The 17,693-nt window shown below is 39.6% G+C and overlaps 1 protein-coding gene across 3 annotated transcripts in view; it reads left to right on the forward strand.

Annotated features, from left to right (window-relative positions):
* The window catches only part of BRPF3 (bromodomain and PHD finger containing 3), a 222,169-nt gene that overhangs the window by 72,399 nt on the left and 132,077 nt on the right, over positions 1–17,693 (forward strand). For all 3 annotated transcript variants that reach the window (XM_053706812.1, XM_053706811.1, XM_053706814.1), the window contains 3 exons: positions 7,071–7,199; positions 7,297–7,609; positions 7,693–7,896. In XM_053706812.1, coding sequence (XP_053562787.1) covers positions 7,071–7,199; positions 7,297–7,609; positions 7,693–7,896 — 646 coding nt within the window. The remainder of the gene's footprint in view (positions 1–7,070; positions 7,200–7,296; positions 7,610–7,692; positions 7,897–17,693) is intronic.

The following is a 17,693-nucleotide window of genomic DNA, read 5'->3' on the forward strand; positions in this document are numbered from 1 at the left end:
GAGACACACACTCTAGCCATGTGACAAGTGTTCTTTAGGTATCTTTACAAAGAATAAAGATTTCAGCATTAAACCTTTTTTTTTTCTGGGACAAAAAGAAAGGCAGACTTTCTTTGAGGAAATTACAGCAAATAAACATTTTCGGTGGACTTGCACTTTCAAATTTAAAATATTATAATTGGATATGTCTGGCCAAATTTGCTGTGTAATGGTTATCTGAAATCGAATATTATGCCCCCAGAGAATTAGAGATAAATATTGTCACTCCGTTTAATCTAAAGAATATCCTTCATACAGAGCCAAAAAATCTGTCTCTTTTAAGAATATGGTGTGCTTAAAATGATGGTTAAGTTTCAGTTTAGTTACACAACTGCCTGTCACTTTGTAAGCTTAGTTGCTAAGTTTTTAAAGCTTGTAAATTATAAAAAGAGAAACTTCACAGCAACTGAATGATACAGAGGACCTAGGAGTAATTTGTAGGTTCTCTTACACAGGGGACAACTCATGACGCATTTTTATCAGGGACATAGCCAGGTAACATTGTTTCTTTTCAAAGCCACCTGGCAGCTCAGGGGAAATATTTATGGCACTTAAAATTGGTACCTGACCATTTAAGAAAAACGCTAACTGCTCAGTGCATTTAGCTGTTCAATAGAGGAAACTCTGGTTAGGCAGGGTTTCTTGTTCTTATGAGGGAAAGTTATTTATTATGCTTGGTCCACATTATATAATTTAATACACTCAAAATGGCTCTGAAGCCTTCTCTGAGGCACTGGCTTCTTTCTCGGTGGTAGCCCCGCCCCCTCAGCTTCCCAGACTTTCCTATTCACTCAGGAGCTGTTACTAGGTAGAAATCATCACGTGAAATTTTGGAGCATTATTTTCTTTAGCTCTTAATAAGAAATTCATTTTTCTAATCACTTCTTCTTGCAGGAGCTGCCAGGGAGTTACTTGGGCTAGAGTGTGGGAGCATGTAATGCAGTTTCAATAAGTGTCAAAGGGGTTATTGAGCTTAGTGTAGAGTGTTATCTACCAACTTGATTGTTTGTGTTTCTATATGTGTACCATTACACACTTTAGAACAAAATAAACCTGTACCCACTTATATTAACGTTAACACATTAGAGGAACCATTTACTAATAACTCTCCCTGTACATAGATTACATGTGTTTTACAAGCTTGTTCCACTATGTCAGGTCAATACACTTTGTGAGAGCTATTTTCCTCAAATTGTGCATGCAATTCAGCTGCAGCCCTTTACTTCTTCTAAGGAATTATGTACCTGTCTGTGTTGCTCAGGACCTATTCACTTTGCCCCCGAGTATAAGAATAGCTGTCAATGCCATGGCAGCATATTTTGTGGCTATTATTATTGAGTTTTATAACATGCTGTATATACACAGAGGGATAATCACTTATTCCTAAGGGTTCAGATTTGATAACATCCTCTGTGTAGGTGTTTTTGCAAAGACCTTTAGGCAGCTGTAAACCTCAGCACATTCTTATGTGATCTACAGCGTACCCAATTTACTATGTGCAATTATATATTGTACTGAACATAATGACATATGGTACTCCCATCATTGCCAGGGGATGTAACGGATAGTGCTTTTTTTTTTCTTTCAGTGTGCGTTTTATATACTGTGGTACATTTTGTGCTCTTTGGACACACAATGATTTTTACAAGGGCAGAACTTCTGTCTCTGTAGATATGTAAAACATTATGGGCCAGATTCCGAGTGTAGTATAAAAGTTTGCGCTCGAGTGATAAGGAGTTTATTGCGGCATTTGCGCTACAAGTTGAAAGTAACCGTGATCGCTTGAGCGCAATCGTGATTTACGCTAGAATGATTTCTGCGGCTTCAGAGCTTTGGTTAACTGTTTCGCTAAACATAGAAGTTGCACAAAACACATCAAAAATACATTACAAAGTATAACTAGACTCATAATAAAACCATCTAATATAAACTATTCAAAAAATATTGCACACAAAAGTTCTAATAGCTCAAAGATATTAGATCTCAGGTGTTAGAAAAAAAGGTAGGCAAAGGGCTTTAACAAAGACATGCATACAAATACATATTTAATAATGTGTGTGTGTGTATGTATATGTATGTATGTATATATATATGTGTGTGTGTGTGTGTGTGTGTATGTATGTATGTATGTATGTATATATGTGTATATATATATATATATATATATATATATATATATATATATATATGTGTGTATATATATATATATATATATATATATATATATATATATATATATATATACACACAGTTGTGCTCATAAGTTTTCATACCCTTGGCAGAATTTATGATTTCTTGGCCATTTTTCAGAGAATATGAATCAAAAACTTTTATTTCACTCATGGTTAGTGTTTGTCTGAACCCATTTATTTACAATCAACTGTGTTTACTCTTTTTAAATGATAATGACAACAGAATCTACCCAAATGACCCTGATCAAAAGTTTACATGCCCTGGTGATTTTGGCCTGATAACATGCACACAAGTTGACACAAAGGGGTTTGAATGGCTATTAAAGGTAACCATCCTCACCTGTGCTTGTAATTCGTGTGTGTATAAAAGGTCAATGAGTTTCTGGACTCCTGACAGACCCTTGCATCTTTCATCCAGTGCTGCACTGATGTTTCTGGATTCTGAGTCATGGGGAAAGAAAAAGAATTGTCAAAGGATCTGTGGGGAAAAAGGTAGTTGAACTGTATAAAATAGGAAAGGGTTATAAAAAGATATCCAAGGAATTGAAAATGCAAATCAGCAGTGTTCAAACTCTAATCAAGAAGTAGAAAATGAGATGTTCTGTTTGATAACATACTGCATTCATCTTGCCATTAATTCTGACCAAATTTCCTGTGTCTTTGTAGCTCACACATCCCCCAAAACATCAGCGATCCACCTCCGTGTTTCACAGTAGGAATGGTGTACCCTTCATCATAGGCCTTGTTGACTCCTCTCCAAATGTAGCATTTATGGTTGTGGCCAAAAACCTCAATTTTGGTCTCATCACTCCAAATGACTTTGTGCCAGAAGGTTTGAGGCTTGTCTCTGTGCTGTTTGGCGTATTGTAAGCGGGATACTTTGTGGCATTTGCGTAGTAATGGCTTTCTTCTGGCGACTCGACCATGCAGCCCATCTTTTTTCATTGTTCATCTTGAAACAGCTACACCACATGTCCTGTATTTCACCTGAAGTTATTTGTGGGTTTGTCTTTGCATCCTGAACAATTTTCCAGGCAGTTGTGGCTGAAATTTTAGTTGGTCTACCTGACCATGGTTTGGTTTCAACAGAACCCCTCATTTTACACCATTCCTACTGTGAAACACGGAGGTGGATCGCTGATGTTTTGGGGATGTGTGAGCTACAAAGGCACAGGAAATTTGGTCAGAATTGATGGCAAGATGAATGCAGTATGTTATCAAACAGAACATCTCATTTTCCACTTCTTGATTAGAGTTTGAACACTGCTGATTTGCATTTTCAATTCCTTGGATATCTTTTTATATCCCTTTCCTATTTTATACAGTTCAACTACCTTTTTCCCCACAGATCCTTTGACAATTCTTTTTCTTTCCCCATGACTCAGAATCCAGAATCGTCAGTGCAGCCCTGGATGAAAGATGCAAGGGTCTGTCAGGAGTCCAGAAACTCATTGATCTTTTAAACACACACACTAATTACAAGAAAACAGATCACAGGTGAGGATGGTTACCTTTAATAGCCATTCAAACCCCTTTGTGTCAACTTGTGTGCATGTTATCAGGCCAAAATAACCAGGGTATGCAAACTTTTGATCAGGGTCATTTGAGTAGTTTCTGTTGTCATTATGATTTTAAAAAGAGTAAACACAGTTGATTGATAATAAATGGCTTCAGCCAAACACTAACCACGGGTCTAAATTATGTTATAGAGGATGCGAAGTAGAGGGTTCATATAGACACATGTGGTGGGATTGTTTACACTCTCTAAAGGGATCTGGACCAAGCTCTCACTATTTTTAAGCTCCATCCTAGATAGCACCACACAGCTAACTATAGGCCAAGCAATATTACACGAACGTTTAAGAGAATATAATAAGTGTATTAAAGGGACAGTCAACACCAGAATTGTTGTTGTTTAAAAAGATAGATAATCCCTTTATTACCCATTCCCCAGTTTTGCATAACTAACACTGTTATATTAATACACTTTTTACTTCTGTGACTAACTGGTATCTAAACATCTTCTGACCGCCCCTAATCACATGACTTTTAGTTATTATCTATTGACTTGCATTTTAGCCAATTAGTGGAGTGTCTGCCACTAGCCACGGGCGTGATTACAATATTATCTATATGGCCTACATGAGCTAGCTCTCCCCTGCTGTGAAAAGCTAATGAAAAAGAGGCGGCCTTCAAGAGCTTAGAAAATATCATATATAGCCTTCCTAGGTTTGCTTTCAACTAGAATACCAATAGAACAAAGCAAAATTGTTGATAAAGGTAAATTGGAAAGTTGTTTAAAATTAAATGCCCTATTATTTGAAAAATTTAAGTTTTTTTTGGACTTGACTGTCCCTTTAACCAATTTATCAAGATCATATGTATAGCTCGACATTGGAAAGAAGGAGCTCCCTCCTGGGACGAGATCATACACAAGATCAGACATTTCTACAACATGTCGGCACAAGCTGCAATAATACAAGGCACTCAAGAAACTTTTCACAAAATTTGGTTTTATTGGATCACATTTGACTCTGTAAATGGTCACTTAACCCAACACTATTATCACATTCCTGTAAAAAACTTTTAAAACAGGTTTCATACAGTCCTCACAAAGCATAAGAATCAGAGGATGTGTTGTGGTCAGAAGGCATTTTTCTCCTACTTTTTCTTTTATTCTTCTCAGTCTTTATACTCTCTTCTTCACTTAGTATCTTTCTTCCTTTACTTAATTACTTTTCCCAATTCAAGGAGTTGTTTCACAGTACTTGTGACTACTAAGGTTTCATTACAATGTATCCTTGACAAACCAAGTTAATTATACAATGTAGCGTATCATGTCCGCCACACATCGATAAATGCCTACAGCATACACTGTCGGCATTTATCATTGCACCAGCAGTTCTTGTGAACTGCTGGTGCAATGCCGCCCCCTGCAGATTCGCAGCCGTTAGCATGGGGGGTCAATCAACCCGATCGTATTCGATCGTGTTGATTTCTGTCCGCCGCCTCAGAGCAGGCTGACAGGATATGGAGCAGCGGTCTTTAGACCGCTGCTTCCATAACTTCTGTTTCCGGTGAGCCATACGGAGCTTGATAAATTGACCCCATAGTTATTATGGACAGTCACAGCTGAAATAGGATATATTATATATGGTACGTCAATTGCAGATTAACTTAAGGTACCACCCACCATAAGAACTTAATAAAACATGTTGAAAAAAAAAATAATATATGAATATTTGTTGATGTACTACATTGTTGACGGTATTATGCTATGTACTAATGACTTCCTTGTATTTTCTCTTGTTTTTTATAAAACTTAAATAAAATCTATTTCAATTAAAAATTATTCATTTTCTCTGCATACTTTTTCCAAAATGTATCGCTTTGTTTTTTCTTCGCAAGCAACTTTTGTCAGGAAAGTGCTTCAGGCCGCAGTGTCCGCTAAATCTGCCAGAAAAATTGTCCATCCCCTTCCGTAAATTAAAACTTCTGCTTGGGTATTAATCCCATATTTTATGGAGGACTGTGGACCATCATAATTTTACGAAAGAAAACCAAATGTATGCTAACCTGATAAATGATTTTCTTTTGGAATGATGATGGTCCACAGGCCCCGCCTGTTTAAATTTTTGGGCGACAGTTCTAATGACACCTCTACAGACCCTGCTTTTTCTTTCCTACCTATCTGTTTCCTATACTCTACTCAGCTATATGTTAAACTAAGAGAGAGATGGGAGGGATTTTAAGCTCTGATATGGTTTTGTGACCTCCTCTTAGTGGCGGGAAATAAATCCCATATGTTATGGAGGACTGTGAACCATCATCATTCCAAAAGAAAATAATTTATCAGGAAAGCATACTTTTTGTTTTTTTTGCATATGTGATCCTCCACATTTTCATGCTCTATACTACTTGTTTGTACCAGGAAGAACATTTCTGGTAATTTGATCTTATAAAAGTAATAACAATTTTTTTTTGAAATTTCCAATTTACTTATTTTATCCAATTTGCTTAATTCCCTTGGTATCCTTTGTTGAAGGAGTAGCAATGTACTACTGGGAACTAACTGAACACATTTGGTGAGCTAATGATAAGAGGCATATATGTGCAGCCACCCATCAGCAACAAGCACCCAGTAGTGCATTGCTGCTCCTAAGTCAGCCCAGCCTGCCTACCTACCAGCTTTTTATCAAAGGATACTAGGACAACAAAGCAAATTGGATCATGTTAAATTGGAACATTATTTAAAATTGCATGCTCTTTCTGAATCATATACGTTTCATTTTGACTTTACAGTCTTTTAAGCAGCATATATGTACTGATACTGATGAGGTACTGAAAAGGGAATATGATGTATATGTGGGTGTATAACTTAAAGAGACATGAAACCCAAAATTTCTTTCATGATTCTAACAGAGAATGCAATTTTAAACAACTTACCAATTTACTTCTACTATTTAATTTGCTTCTTTCTCTTGTTTTCCTTTGCTGAAAGGTTTATCTATGAAAGCTCAGGAGCAGGAAAGAACCTAGGTTCTAGCTGCTAATTGGTGGCTGCATATATATACCAATTGTTATTGGCTCACCCATGTGTTCAGTCAGCAACCAGTAGTGCATTGCTTCTCATTCAACAAAGCATACCAAGAGAATGAAGAAAATCTGATAATAGGAGTAAATTAGAAAATTGCTTAAAATTACATGCTCTATCTGAATAATGAAAGAAAAAAATTGGTTTTCATATCCCTTTAATGTTCAACTTTTTTTGCATGCCACCCTATGGTCACTCCTGCATTATTCTCTGTTTTATTATACTATTCCTCCTCTCCTTTCTAGGTGAAGTTACACCAAGCAGCTTTGGAACTACAGCTTACTCCATTCACTGTACTGCTTCGTACCACTCTTGACCTCCTCCAAGAAAAAGATCCTGCAAATATTTTCACAGAGCCAGTGAACCTCAAAGAGGTTAGACTGTGAGCATCATATTCCCATAACCCTTTTCCTGATTGTAATAACACCATTCATATTTTAAATGTCTTTGTAAATGTCTTTCTGTCCTCAGGTGCCAGATTATCTGGATTTTGTGTTGCGTCCTATGGACTTCTCCACAATGCGCCAGAAGCTGGAAGGTCAACAGTATCAATCCATTCATGCTTTTGAGAATGACTTTAACTTGATGGTCTCAAACTGCCTGCGCTACAATTCTAGAGAGACTATTTTCCACCAAGCTGCCCTGAGACTACGCCAGCTGGGAGCTTCCATTTTACGTCATGCACGTCACCAAGCAGAGAGCACTGGTTTTGACCCCCAAACATGTCTACACCTACCTGAGCAACCCCGAAATGCTGACTACTACCGTTTCTCATGGGAGGATGGTGAGTGATTTTGTTTGCAAATGTATATAAATAAGAGTATTGAAAGGAATTAGTGTGGATATTTATAAATATGTATTTTCCAGTGGATCATCTACTGCTCCCAGAGAACAGAGCTCACCTTTCCCCTGAGTGTCAGCTGAAAGAACTTCTAGAGAAGCTGGATATTGTTAGCAGCGTTCGATCTAGTGGAGCTCGCACTAGGCGTCTGAGGTTACTTCGCAGGGAAATTAACATTTTGCGCTTGAGATTGGCTCCACACAGCCGAGAACTACATGAAGGACGCTCAAGTAAGCATTAAAGTACTTCTTGTTTTTGTTTGGAAGTTGACCGTTTCTACTTTTATCTGTATTGGTAGTTTGTTCACATCTATTTTTGAGCAGATTACACATTTTCAATTGTTGTTTTCTCCAGTGTACTTTTTACTAGGTATTGTATATGCATTCGGATCCTTCGTGAGGATCTGAATGTGGAAGTAAGACGCCGCTCATTCCTTTCAGATATTTTACGTAGCCAGATTGATTCCTGTAGAAGATTCTCGCTCTAAGATATGGATTTGCACAAATCTTAGAGTAGGGATCTTTTATAGGAATTAATCCGCTTATGGAAATATCAGAAGGGAACGAGTGGCTTCTTACTTCCACATTCGGATCCTCACAAAGGATCAGAATACACATCCAAAAGCTCTAAATTAGAAGCAGGCAAAGGAAACATCCTTTTATATATATATATTTGAGATTGATTAAAAGGGATAGCAGGCTTAGACCACTCTTTAGAAGTTATCTCAGAGATGGCATCAGAAACTGGAAATACTTCAGATAACTTAAAGGCACATGAAACACAATTTTTTTGTTTAGTGATTCAGAGAAAACATGCAATTTTAAACAACTTTCCAATTTATTTCATCTAATATGTTTAGTTCTCTTTGTGTCCTCTGTTGTAAAGCGTATCTAGATAGGCTGCTGATTGGTAGCTGCACATGTATGCCTCATGTTATTGGCTCTCCCATGTGCATTGCTGTTTTTTTCAACAAAAGATACTAAGAGAAGGAAGCAAAATATATAAAAGCAGTACATTTGAAAGTTGTTTAAAATCGTATTTTCTATCTAAATCATGAATTTTTTTTTTGAATTTTATGTCCCTTTAACAGAAGGTTTAAAAATGAACAGATTTATCCTCAGAAACCTTACATAACATAAGGCCCTCTTAGTCAGAACTAATAGTGCCATATTTTTAGCATTGATCTTTATACTAATTACAGCATCACAAATAAAAGCATAAGCTGTCTTGTGTTTTAATTGATTAGAAAACTCTTCACCAGCAGACTCCTCATAGAACTGCTCAGATAAACCCTCACACCAAATGGAAGAGGCCACAGCAATGCAAGCGATACTAATTGCTAGCCTAAAAAGAAAACCTGCTTGCAAAAAAGCCTTTGTATGAAAAGTCTCTAATTTCCTGTCCATAGGATCTCTAAAAGAGGTACCATCCTCAAGTGGAATAGTAGTACATTTAACCAAAGTAGAAATAGTCACATCCACCTTAGCAATAGTTTCCCAAAGCTCTAACTTAGAAGCGGGCAAAGGAAACATCCTTTTAAATTCTTGAGTTGGATTAAAAGAGATACCAGGCTTGGACCACTATTTAGAAATTTTCTCAGATAGCATCACAAACTGGAAATACTTCAGGTGACTTAACAGAAGGTTTAAAAATCAAGCAGTTTAACAGACTTATACTCAGGAACCACAGAATTATCAACCCCTAAAGTACATAACACTTCTCTTTAAAGAGAACAAAGGTGTTCAAGTTTAAATAAAAAAAAAAAGAGGATTATTCAGTTTCCTGATCAGAGACTGACTCCTGATCATCTGAAAACACTTCACCCTCAGAGGATAAATAAGAAGAACCAGGCTCTGAAACATATAGCCTAAAAGACCGGGATTTGCTCAAACCTGATAAACTACAGGAGGGATGTAATAAACCCTTTTAGATCATGAGGTTTCCCGCCCAAGAATTGAGCATACCTTGCATAGCTGCTAATTGCAGATAGGATTATTTCTCCAACATAGGTGTGTCCGGTCCACGGCGTCATCCTTACTTGTGGGATATTCTCTTCCCCAACAGGAAATGGCAAAGAGCCCAGCAAAGCTGGTCACATGATCCCTCCTAGGCTCCGCCTACCCCAGTCATTCTCTTTGCCGTTGTACAGGCAACATCTCCACGGAGATGGCTTAGAGTTTTTTAGTGTTTAACTGTAGTTTTTATTATTCAATCAAGAGTTTGTTATTTTGAAATAGTGCTGGTATGTACTATTTACTCAGAAACAGAAAAGAGATGAAGATTTCTGTTTGTATGAGGAAAATGATTTTAGCAACCGTCACTAAAATCCATGGCTGTTCCACACAGGACTGTTGAGAGCAATTAACTTCAGTTGGGGGAACAGTGAGCAGTCTCTTGCTGCTTGAGGTATGACACATTCTAACAAGACGATGTAATGCTGGAAGCTGTCATTTTCCCTCTGGGATCCGGTAAGCCATGTTTATTACGATTGTAAATAAGGGCTTCAAAAAGGGCTTATTAAGACTGTAGACTTTTTTTGGGCTAAATCGATTGATTATTAACACATATTTAGCCTTGAGGAATCATTTTATCTGGGTATTTTGATATAATAATATCGGCAGGCACTGTTTTAGACACCTTATTCTTTAGGGGCTTTCCCAAAGCATAGGCAGAGCCTCATTTTCGCGCCGGTGTTGCGCACTTGTTTTTGAGAGGCATGGCATGCAGTCGCATGTGAGAGGAGCTCTGATACTTAGAAAAGACTTTCTGAAGGCGTCATTTGGTATCGTATTCCCCTTGGGGCTTGGTTGGGTCTCAGCAAAGCAGATACCAGGGACTGTAAAGGGGTTAAAGTTCAAAACGGCTCCGGTTCCGTTATTTTAAGGGTTAAAGCTTCCAAATTTGGTGTGCAATACTTTTAAGGCTTTAAGACACTGTGGTGAAAATTTGGTAAATTTTGAACAATTCCTTCATGTTTTTTCGCATTTGCAGTAATAAAGTGTGTTCAGTTTAAAATTTAAAGTGACAGTAACGGTTTAATTTTAAAACGTTTTTTGTACTTGTTATCAAGTTTATGCCTGTTTAACATGTCTGAACTACCAGATAGACTGTGTTCTGAATGTGGGGAAGCCAGAATTCCTATTCATTTAAATAAATGCGATTTATGTGACAATGACAATGATGCCCAAGATGATTCCTCAAGTGAGGGGAGTAAGCATGGTACTGCATCATTCCCTCCTTCGTCTACACGAGTCTTGCCCACTCAGGAGGCCCCTAGTACATCTAGCGCGCCAATACTCCTTACTATGCAACAATTAACGGCTGTAATGGATAATTCTGTCAAAAACATTTTAGCCAAAATGAACACTTATCAGCGTAAGCGCGACTGCTCTGTTTTAGATACTGAAGAGCATGACGACGCTGATATTAATATTTCTGAAGGGCCCCTAACTCAGTCTGATGGGGCCAGGGAGGTTTTGTCTGAGGGAGAAATTACTGATTCAGGGAACATTTCTCAACAAGCTGAACCTGATGTGATTGCATTTAAATTTAAGTTGGAACATCTCCGCATTCTGCTTAAGGAGGTATTATCCACTCTGGATGATTGTGACAAGTTGGTCATCCCAGAGAAACTATGTAAAATGGACAAGTTCCTAGAGGTGCCGGGGCTCCCAGAAGCTTTTCCTATACCCAAGCGGGTGGCGGACATTGTTAATAAAGAATGGGAAAGGCCTGGTATTCCTTTCGTCCCTCCCCCCATATTTAAAAAATTGTTTCCTATGGTCGACCCCAGAAAGGACTTAAGGCAGACAGTCCCCAAGGTCGAGGGAGCGGTTTCCACTTTAAACAAACGCACCACTATACCCATAGAGGATAGTTGTGCTTTCAAAGATCCTATGGATAAAAAATTAGAAGGTTTGCTTAAAAAGATGTTTGTTCAGCAGGGTTACCTTCTACAACCAATTTCATGCATTGTCCCTGTCGCTACAGCCGCATGTTTCTGGTTCGATGAGCTGATAAAGGCGGTCGACAGTGATTCTCCTCCTTATGAGGAGATTATGGACAGAATCAATGCTCTCAAATTGGCTAATTCTTTCACCCTAGACGCCACTTTGCAATTGGCTAGGTTAGCGGCTAAGAATTCTGGGTTTGCTATTGTGGCGCGCAGAGCGCTTTGGTTGAAATCTTGGTCGGCTGATGCGTCTTCCAAAAACAAGCTACTTAACATTCCTTTCAAGGGGAAAACGCTGTTTGGCCCTGACTTGAAAGAGATTATCTCGGATATCACTGGGGGTAAGGGCCACGCCCTTCCTCAGGATCGGCCTTTCAAGGCAAAAAATAAACCTAATTTTCGTCCCTTTCGTAGAAACGGACCAGCCCAAAGTGCTACGTCCTCTAAGCAAGAGGGTAATACTTCTCAAGCCAAGCCAGCTTGGAGACCAATGCAAGGCTGGAACAAGGGAAAGCAGGCCAAGAAACCTGCCACTGCTACCAAGACAGCATGAAATGTTGGCCCCCGATCCGGGACCGGATCTGGTGGGGGGCAGACTCTCTCTCTTCGCTCAGGCTTGGGCAAGAGATGTTCTGGATCCTTGGGCGCTAGAAATAGTCTCCCAAGGTTATCTTCTGGAATTCAAGGGACTTCCCCCAAGGGGGAGGTTCCACAGGTCTCAGTTGTCTTCAGACCACATAAAAAGACAGGCATTCTTACATTGTGTAGAAGACCTGTTAAAAATGGGAGTGATTCATCCCGTTCCATTAAGAGAACAAGGGATGGGGTTCTACTCCAATCTGTTTATAGTTCCCAAAAAAGAGGGAACGTTCAGACCAATCTTAGATCTCAAGATCTTAAACAAGTTTCTCAAGGTTCCATCGTTCAAGATGGAAACCATTCGAACTATTCTTCCTTCCATCCAGGAAGGTCAATTCATGACCACGGTGGATTTAAAGGATGCGTATCTACATATTCCTATCCACAAGGAACATCATCGGTTCCTGAGGTTCGCATTCCTGGACAAACATTACCAGTTCGTGGCGCTTCCTTTCGGATTAGCCACTGCTCCAAGGATTTTCACAAAGGTACTAGGGTCCCTTCTAGCTGTGCTAAGACCAAGGGGCATTGCTGTAGTACCTTACTTGGACGACATTCTGATTCAAGCGTCGTCCCTTCCTCAAGCAAAGGCTCACACGGACATTGTCCTGGCCTTTCTCAGATCTCACGGATGGAAAGTGAACGTGGAAAAGAGTTCTCTATCTCCGTCAACAAGGGTTCCCTTCTTGGGAACAATAATAGACTCCTTAGAAATGAGGATTTTTCTGACAGAGGCCAGAAAAACAAAACTTCTAGACTCTTGTCGGATACTCCATTCCGTTCCTCTTCCTTCCATAGCTCAGTGCATGGAAGTGATCGGGTTGATGGTAGCGGCAATGGACATAGTTCCTTTTGCACGCATTCATCTAAGACCATTACAACTGTGCATGCTCAGTCAGTGGAATGGGGACTATACAGACTTGTCTCCGAAGATACAAGTAAATCAGAGGACCAGAGACTCACTCCGTTGGTGGCTGTCCCTGGACAACCTGTCACGAGGGATGACATTCCGCAGACCAGAGTGGGTCATTGTCACGACCGACGCCAGTCTGATGGGCTGGGGCGCGGTCTGGGGTTCCCTGAAAGCTCAGGGTCTTTGGTCTCGGGAAGAATCTCTTCTACCGATAAATATTCTGGAACTGAGAGCGATATTCAATGCTCTCAAGGCTTGGCCTCAGCTAGCGAGGGCCAAGTTCATACGGTTTCAATCAGACAACATGACAACTGTTGCGTACATCAACCATCAGGGGGGAACAAGGAGTTCCCTGGCGATGGAAGAAGTGACCAAAATCATTCTATGGGCGGAGTCTCACTCCTGCCACCTGTCTGCTATCCACATCCCAGGAGTGGAAAATTGGGAAGCGGATTTTCTGAGTCATCAGACATTGCATCCGGGGGAGTGGGAACTCCATCCGGAAATCTTTGCCCAAGTCACTCAGCTGTGGGGCATTCCAGACATGGATCTGATGGCCTCTCGTCAGAACTTCAAAGTTCCTTGCTACGGGTCCAGATCCAGGGATCCCAAGGCGGCTCTAGTGGATGCTCTAGTAGCACCTTGGACCTTCAAACTAGCTTATGTGTTCCCGCCGTTTCCTCTCATCCCCAGGCTGGTAGCCAGGATCAATCAGGAGAGGGCGTCGGTGATCTTGATAGCTCCTGCGTGGCCACGCAGGACTTGGTACGCAGATCTGGTGAATATGTCATCGGCTCCTCCTTGGAAGCTACCTTTGAGACGAGACCTTCTTGTTCAGGGTCCGTTCGAACATCCGAATCTGGTTTCACTCCAGCTGACTGCTTGGAGATTGAACGCTTGATCTTATCGAAGCGAGGATTCTCAGATTCTGTTATCGATACTCTTGTTCAGGCCAGAAAGCCTGTAACTAGAAAGATTTACCACAAAATTTGGAAAAAATATATCTGTTGGTGTGAATCTAAAGGATTCCCTTGGGACAAGGTTAAGATTCCTAGGATTCTATCCTTCCTTCAAGAAGGATTGGAAAAAGGATTATCTGCAAGTTCCCTGAAGGGACAGATTTCTGCCTTGTCTGTGTTACTTCACAAAAAGCTGGCCGCTGTGCCAGATGTTCAAGCCTTTGTTCAGGCTCTGGTTAGAATTAAGCCTGTTTACAAACCTTTGACTCCTCCTTGGAGTCTCAATTTAGTTCTTTCAGTTCTTCAGGGGGTTCCGTTTGAACCCTTGCATTCCGTTGATATTAAGTTATTATCTTGGAAAGTTTTGTTCTTAGTGGCAATTTCTTCTGCTAGAAGAGTTTCAGAATTATCTGCTCTGCAGTGTTCTCCTCCTTATCTGGTGTTCCATGCAGATAAGGTGGTTTTACGTACTAAACCTGGTTTTCTTCCAAAAGTTGTTTCTAACAAAAACATTAACCAGGAGATTATCGTACCTTCTCTGTGTCCGAAACCAGTTTCAAAGAAGGAACGTTTGTTGCACAATTTGGATGTTGTTCGCGCTCTAAAATTCTATTTAGATGCTACAAAGGATTTTAGACAAACATCTTCCTTGTTTGTTGTTTATTCCGGTAAAAGGAGAGGTCAAAAAGCAACTTCTACCTCTCTCTCTTTTTGGATTAAAAGCATCATCAGATTGGCTTACGAGACTGCCGGACGGCAGCCTCCCGAAAGAATCACAGCTCATTCCACTAGGGCTGTGGCTTCCACATGGGCCTTCAAGAACGAGGCTTCTGTTGATCAGATATGTAGGGCAGCGACTTGGTCTTCACTGCACACTTTTACCAAATTTTACAAGTTTGATACTTTTGCTTCTTCTGAGGCTATTTTTGGGAGAAAGGTTTTGCAAGCCGTGGTGCCTTCCATTTAGGTGACCTGATTTGCTCCCTCCCTTCATCCGTGTCCTAAAGCTTTGGTATTGGTTCCCACAAGTAAGGATGACGCCGTGGACCGGACACACCTATGTTGGAGAAAACAGAATTTATGTTTACCTGATAAATTACTTTCTCCAACGGTGTGTCCGGTCCACGGCCCGCCCTGGGTTTTTTAATCAGGTCTGATAATTTATTTTCTTTAACTACAGTCACCACGGTACCATATGGTTTCTCCTATGCAAATATTCCTCCTTAACGTCGGTCGAATGACTGGGGTAGGCGGAGCCTAGGAGGGATCATGTGACCAGCTTTGCTGGGCTCTTTGCCATTTCCTGTTGGGGAAGAGAATATCCCACAAGTAAGGATGACGCCGTGGACCGGACACACCGTTGGAGAAAGTAATTTATCAGGTAAACATAAATTCTGTTTTTTTTTTCCAGGCCATTTCAACAGTTCTTGGAGGGGCATAGCCGCCAACATTTCAGATATAGTAAAGCGTTCAAATCTTTAATCTGAATAATTCCCCTATAAAGAACAAAAAGAGGGAGGACAGATACCCCTAGAAGCAAAAGCAGCATCTGACTACTAACAATGCATAAGAAGATTCCTATATGATTTGCAGAGCAGGGGGAATAATGACAACCAGCTTGCAAAACATACATCCAACATTAGTAGGAAAGTGTTCAGAGGATCTAACTTCTAAGGAACTAATGTTTATAGCAGAGGGGACAGAATCAGTATGCTCTGTTATGGAAAAAAGTTAAGCAGGCAATTTAATGACAAAAACAAATGACAAACAATGATTTAAGCTTAAAAAACAAAATAGCAATAAAGGAATTTAAAACAAAGTAACCCGTATACCCATAAAACTGTTCTTGAAGTAATAAAGCAATAGATATCCATATAGCAGCGGATGAAAAAGGAAAAGCACTAATCTGACATAGTAAACTGAACTGATAGATGCAAAAAACTGAAAACTAAAATAACCTGCTAGGCGTCAACAGTGCACCTAACTAGCATGTGTGCAAAAACACTGGCGCGCTAAGTAAAAAATAATAATAATCCAATGCGAGTTGAAAAATAATGAAATAATCCAATATGCACATAAGCCCACATGTGCTAATAAATAAAGACACAAAAATAAACCGACGTATGAATGAGCTGACAGAGCACCTCCAAAGCAATTAAATACATAGGGTATAAGATACCTGCATATCTCTACAACATAAAAAAATGCCTGACATAATGGTCCCCAGGTTATGATGTACCCCTTAAAAAGCACCTAATAGCCCCTACATTTACTTGTTAGGCACCCACACTACAGAACTTACCCTACGCAGAAGATAACAGCTTCTAGTAGATAACCATTCCAGTGCTTTACATATGACAGCAATATGTTGAGTATAATGTAGAACCAACAGGAGGCAGCTAAGGACCGGTCCCTACGACACCTGTTAAGGCCTGTAACTAACTCCCATAGGGTGTAATTGTGCCACTACCCATACTTCAAAAGCCAAGATAGTACAACTTGGTACTTGCTCACCCAGTTCCGAATGCCTTTGTCAGTTCTTCTTACTTGCTTGAGCACTACGGTGCAGAGGGGTTCCGTGTCCTTATTGTGTGCAAACAAACTGCTACTTACCCTTCTCAGCATCCAGTACGCAGCTATCCGAACTCTTGGGCGCTTCTGATGACGTCACCTCTAGGGGTGGAATAAAGCATAGTGGCAGGACAGTAAAGCGGTCCACTGTGGGAAGGTTTTTGATCAGCTGGAAAATGTACAACAAAGAAAAAAACATGATACACTCCTTCCAGTTCTCATAAAAACATAGATTTATTCGTACAAATGTTAAAACCAAATAGGAAGCTCCAATACAAACGCAAAGTTGGCGCAGCACTTTGCTTATGCATTTGCATGCCGTAATCATAGCCTATAGTGCTGTGCCTTACACTCTATTTTAAGACCAAATAAAATGAGCCTATTGGCTCAAGTACAAAACTCAATTATAATAATATACGCCCACTTTGTTAACCCTATTGTGCCTGCCTACAACACGAGAAATATGTGTCAATAAACTAACCGCTAAATGTATATACTAAGTGATACTATGTACATTATTTCTTTAGCAATCCAAACTTATTATACTGTATATACATAGCAACACTCAATATTAAAAATTAGTGAATATTCAGTTATTCACATAAATAGAGTATTGCTAGCCCAGGCCCTTTCCATTTTTAATACTGGTCCTAAGAAGTGTGTTACAGTACGGGACTTAATATTCTCAGGTATACAATTAATAGGATGCATATTGAACTGCAGAGAATGAAAGGCAATGTCACTGTTAAATGAAATGAAAACAATCCTGTATGAGTGATCTAAGCTTATTATATACAAAACAGCACTATGATGTGAATAAAGACCACTGAAATGTTCACATGAATATTGGAGTGCCAATACAGGACCTTACATATCCTAATAATAGTACTTGGTGTGTGTTACAGTACAAAACTTGATGATCACAATTATACAGAAATTGTAATACATAATAATCTGTGAAAACCGGGTAGGCAATTCACTCATGGATGTAAA

Source organism: Bombina bombina, chromosome 3, assembly GCF_027579735.1.
Source record: "Bombina bombina isolate aBomBom1 chromosome 3, aBomBom1.pri, whole genome shotgun sequence".
NCBI classification, from domain to species: domain Eukaryota; kingdom Metazoa; phylum Chordata; class Amphibia; order Anura; family Bombinatoridae; genus Bombina; species Bombina bombina.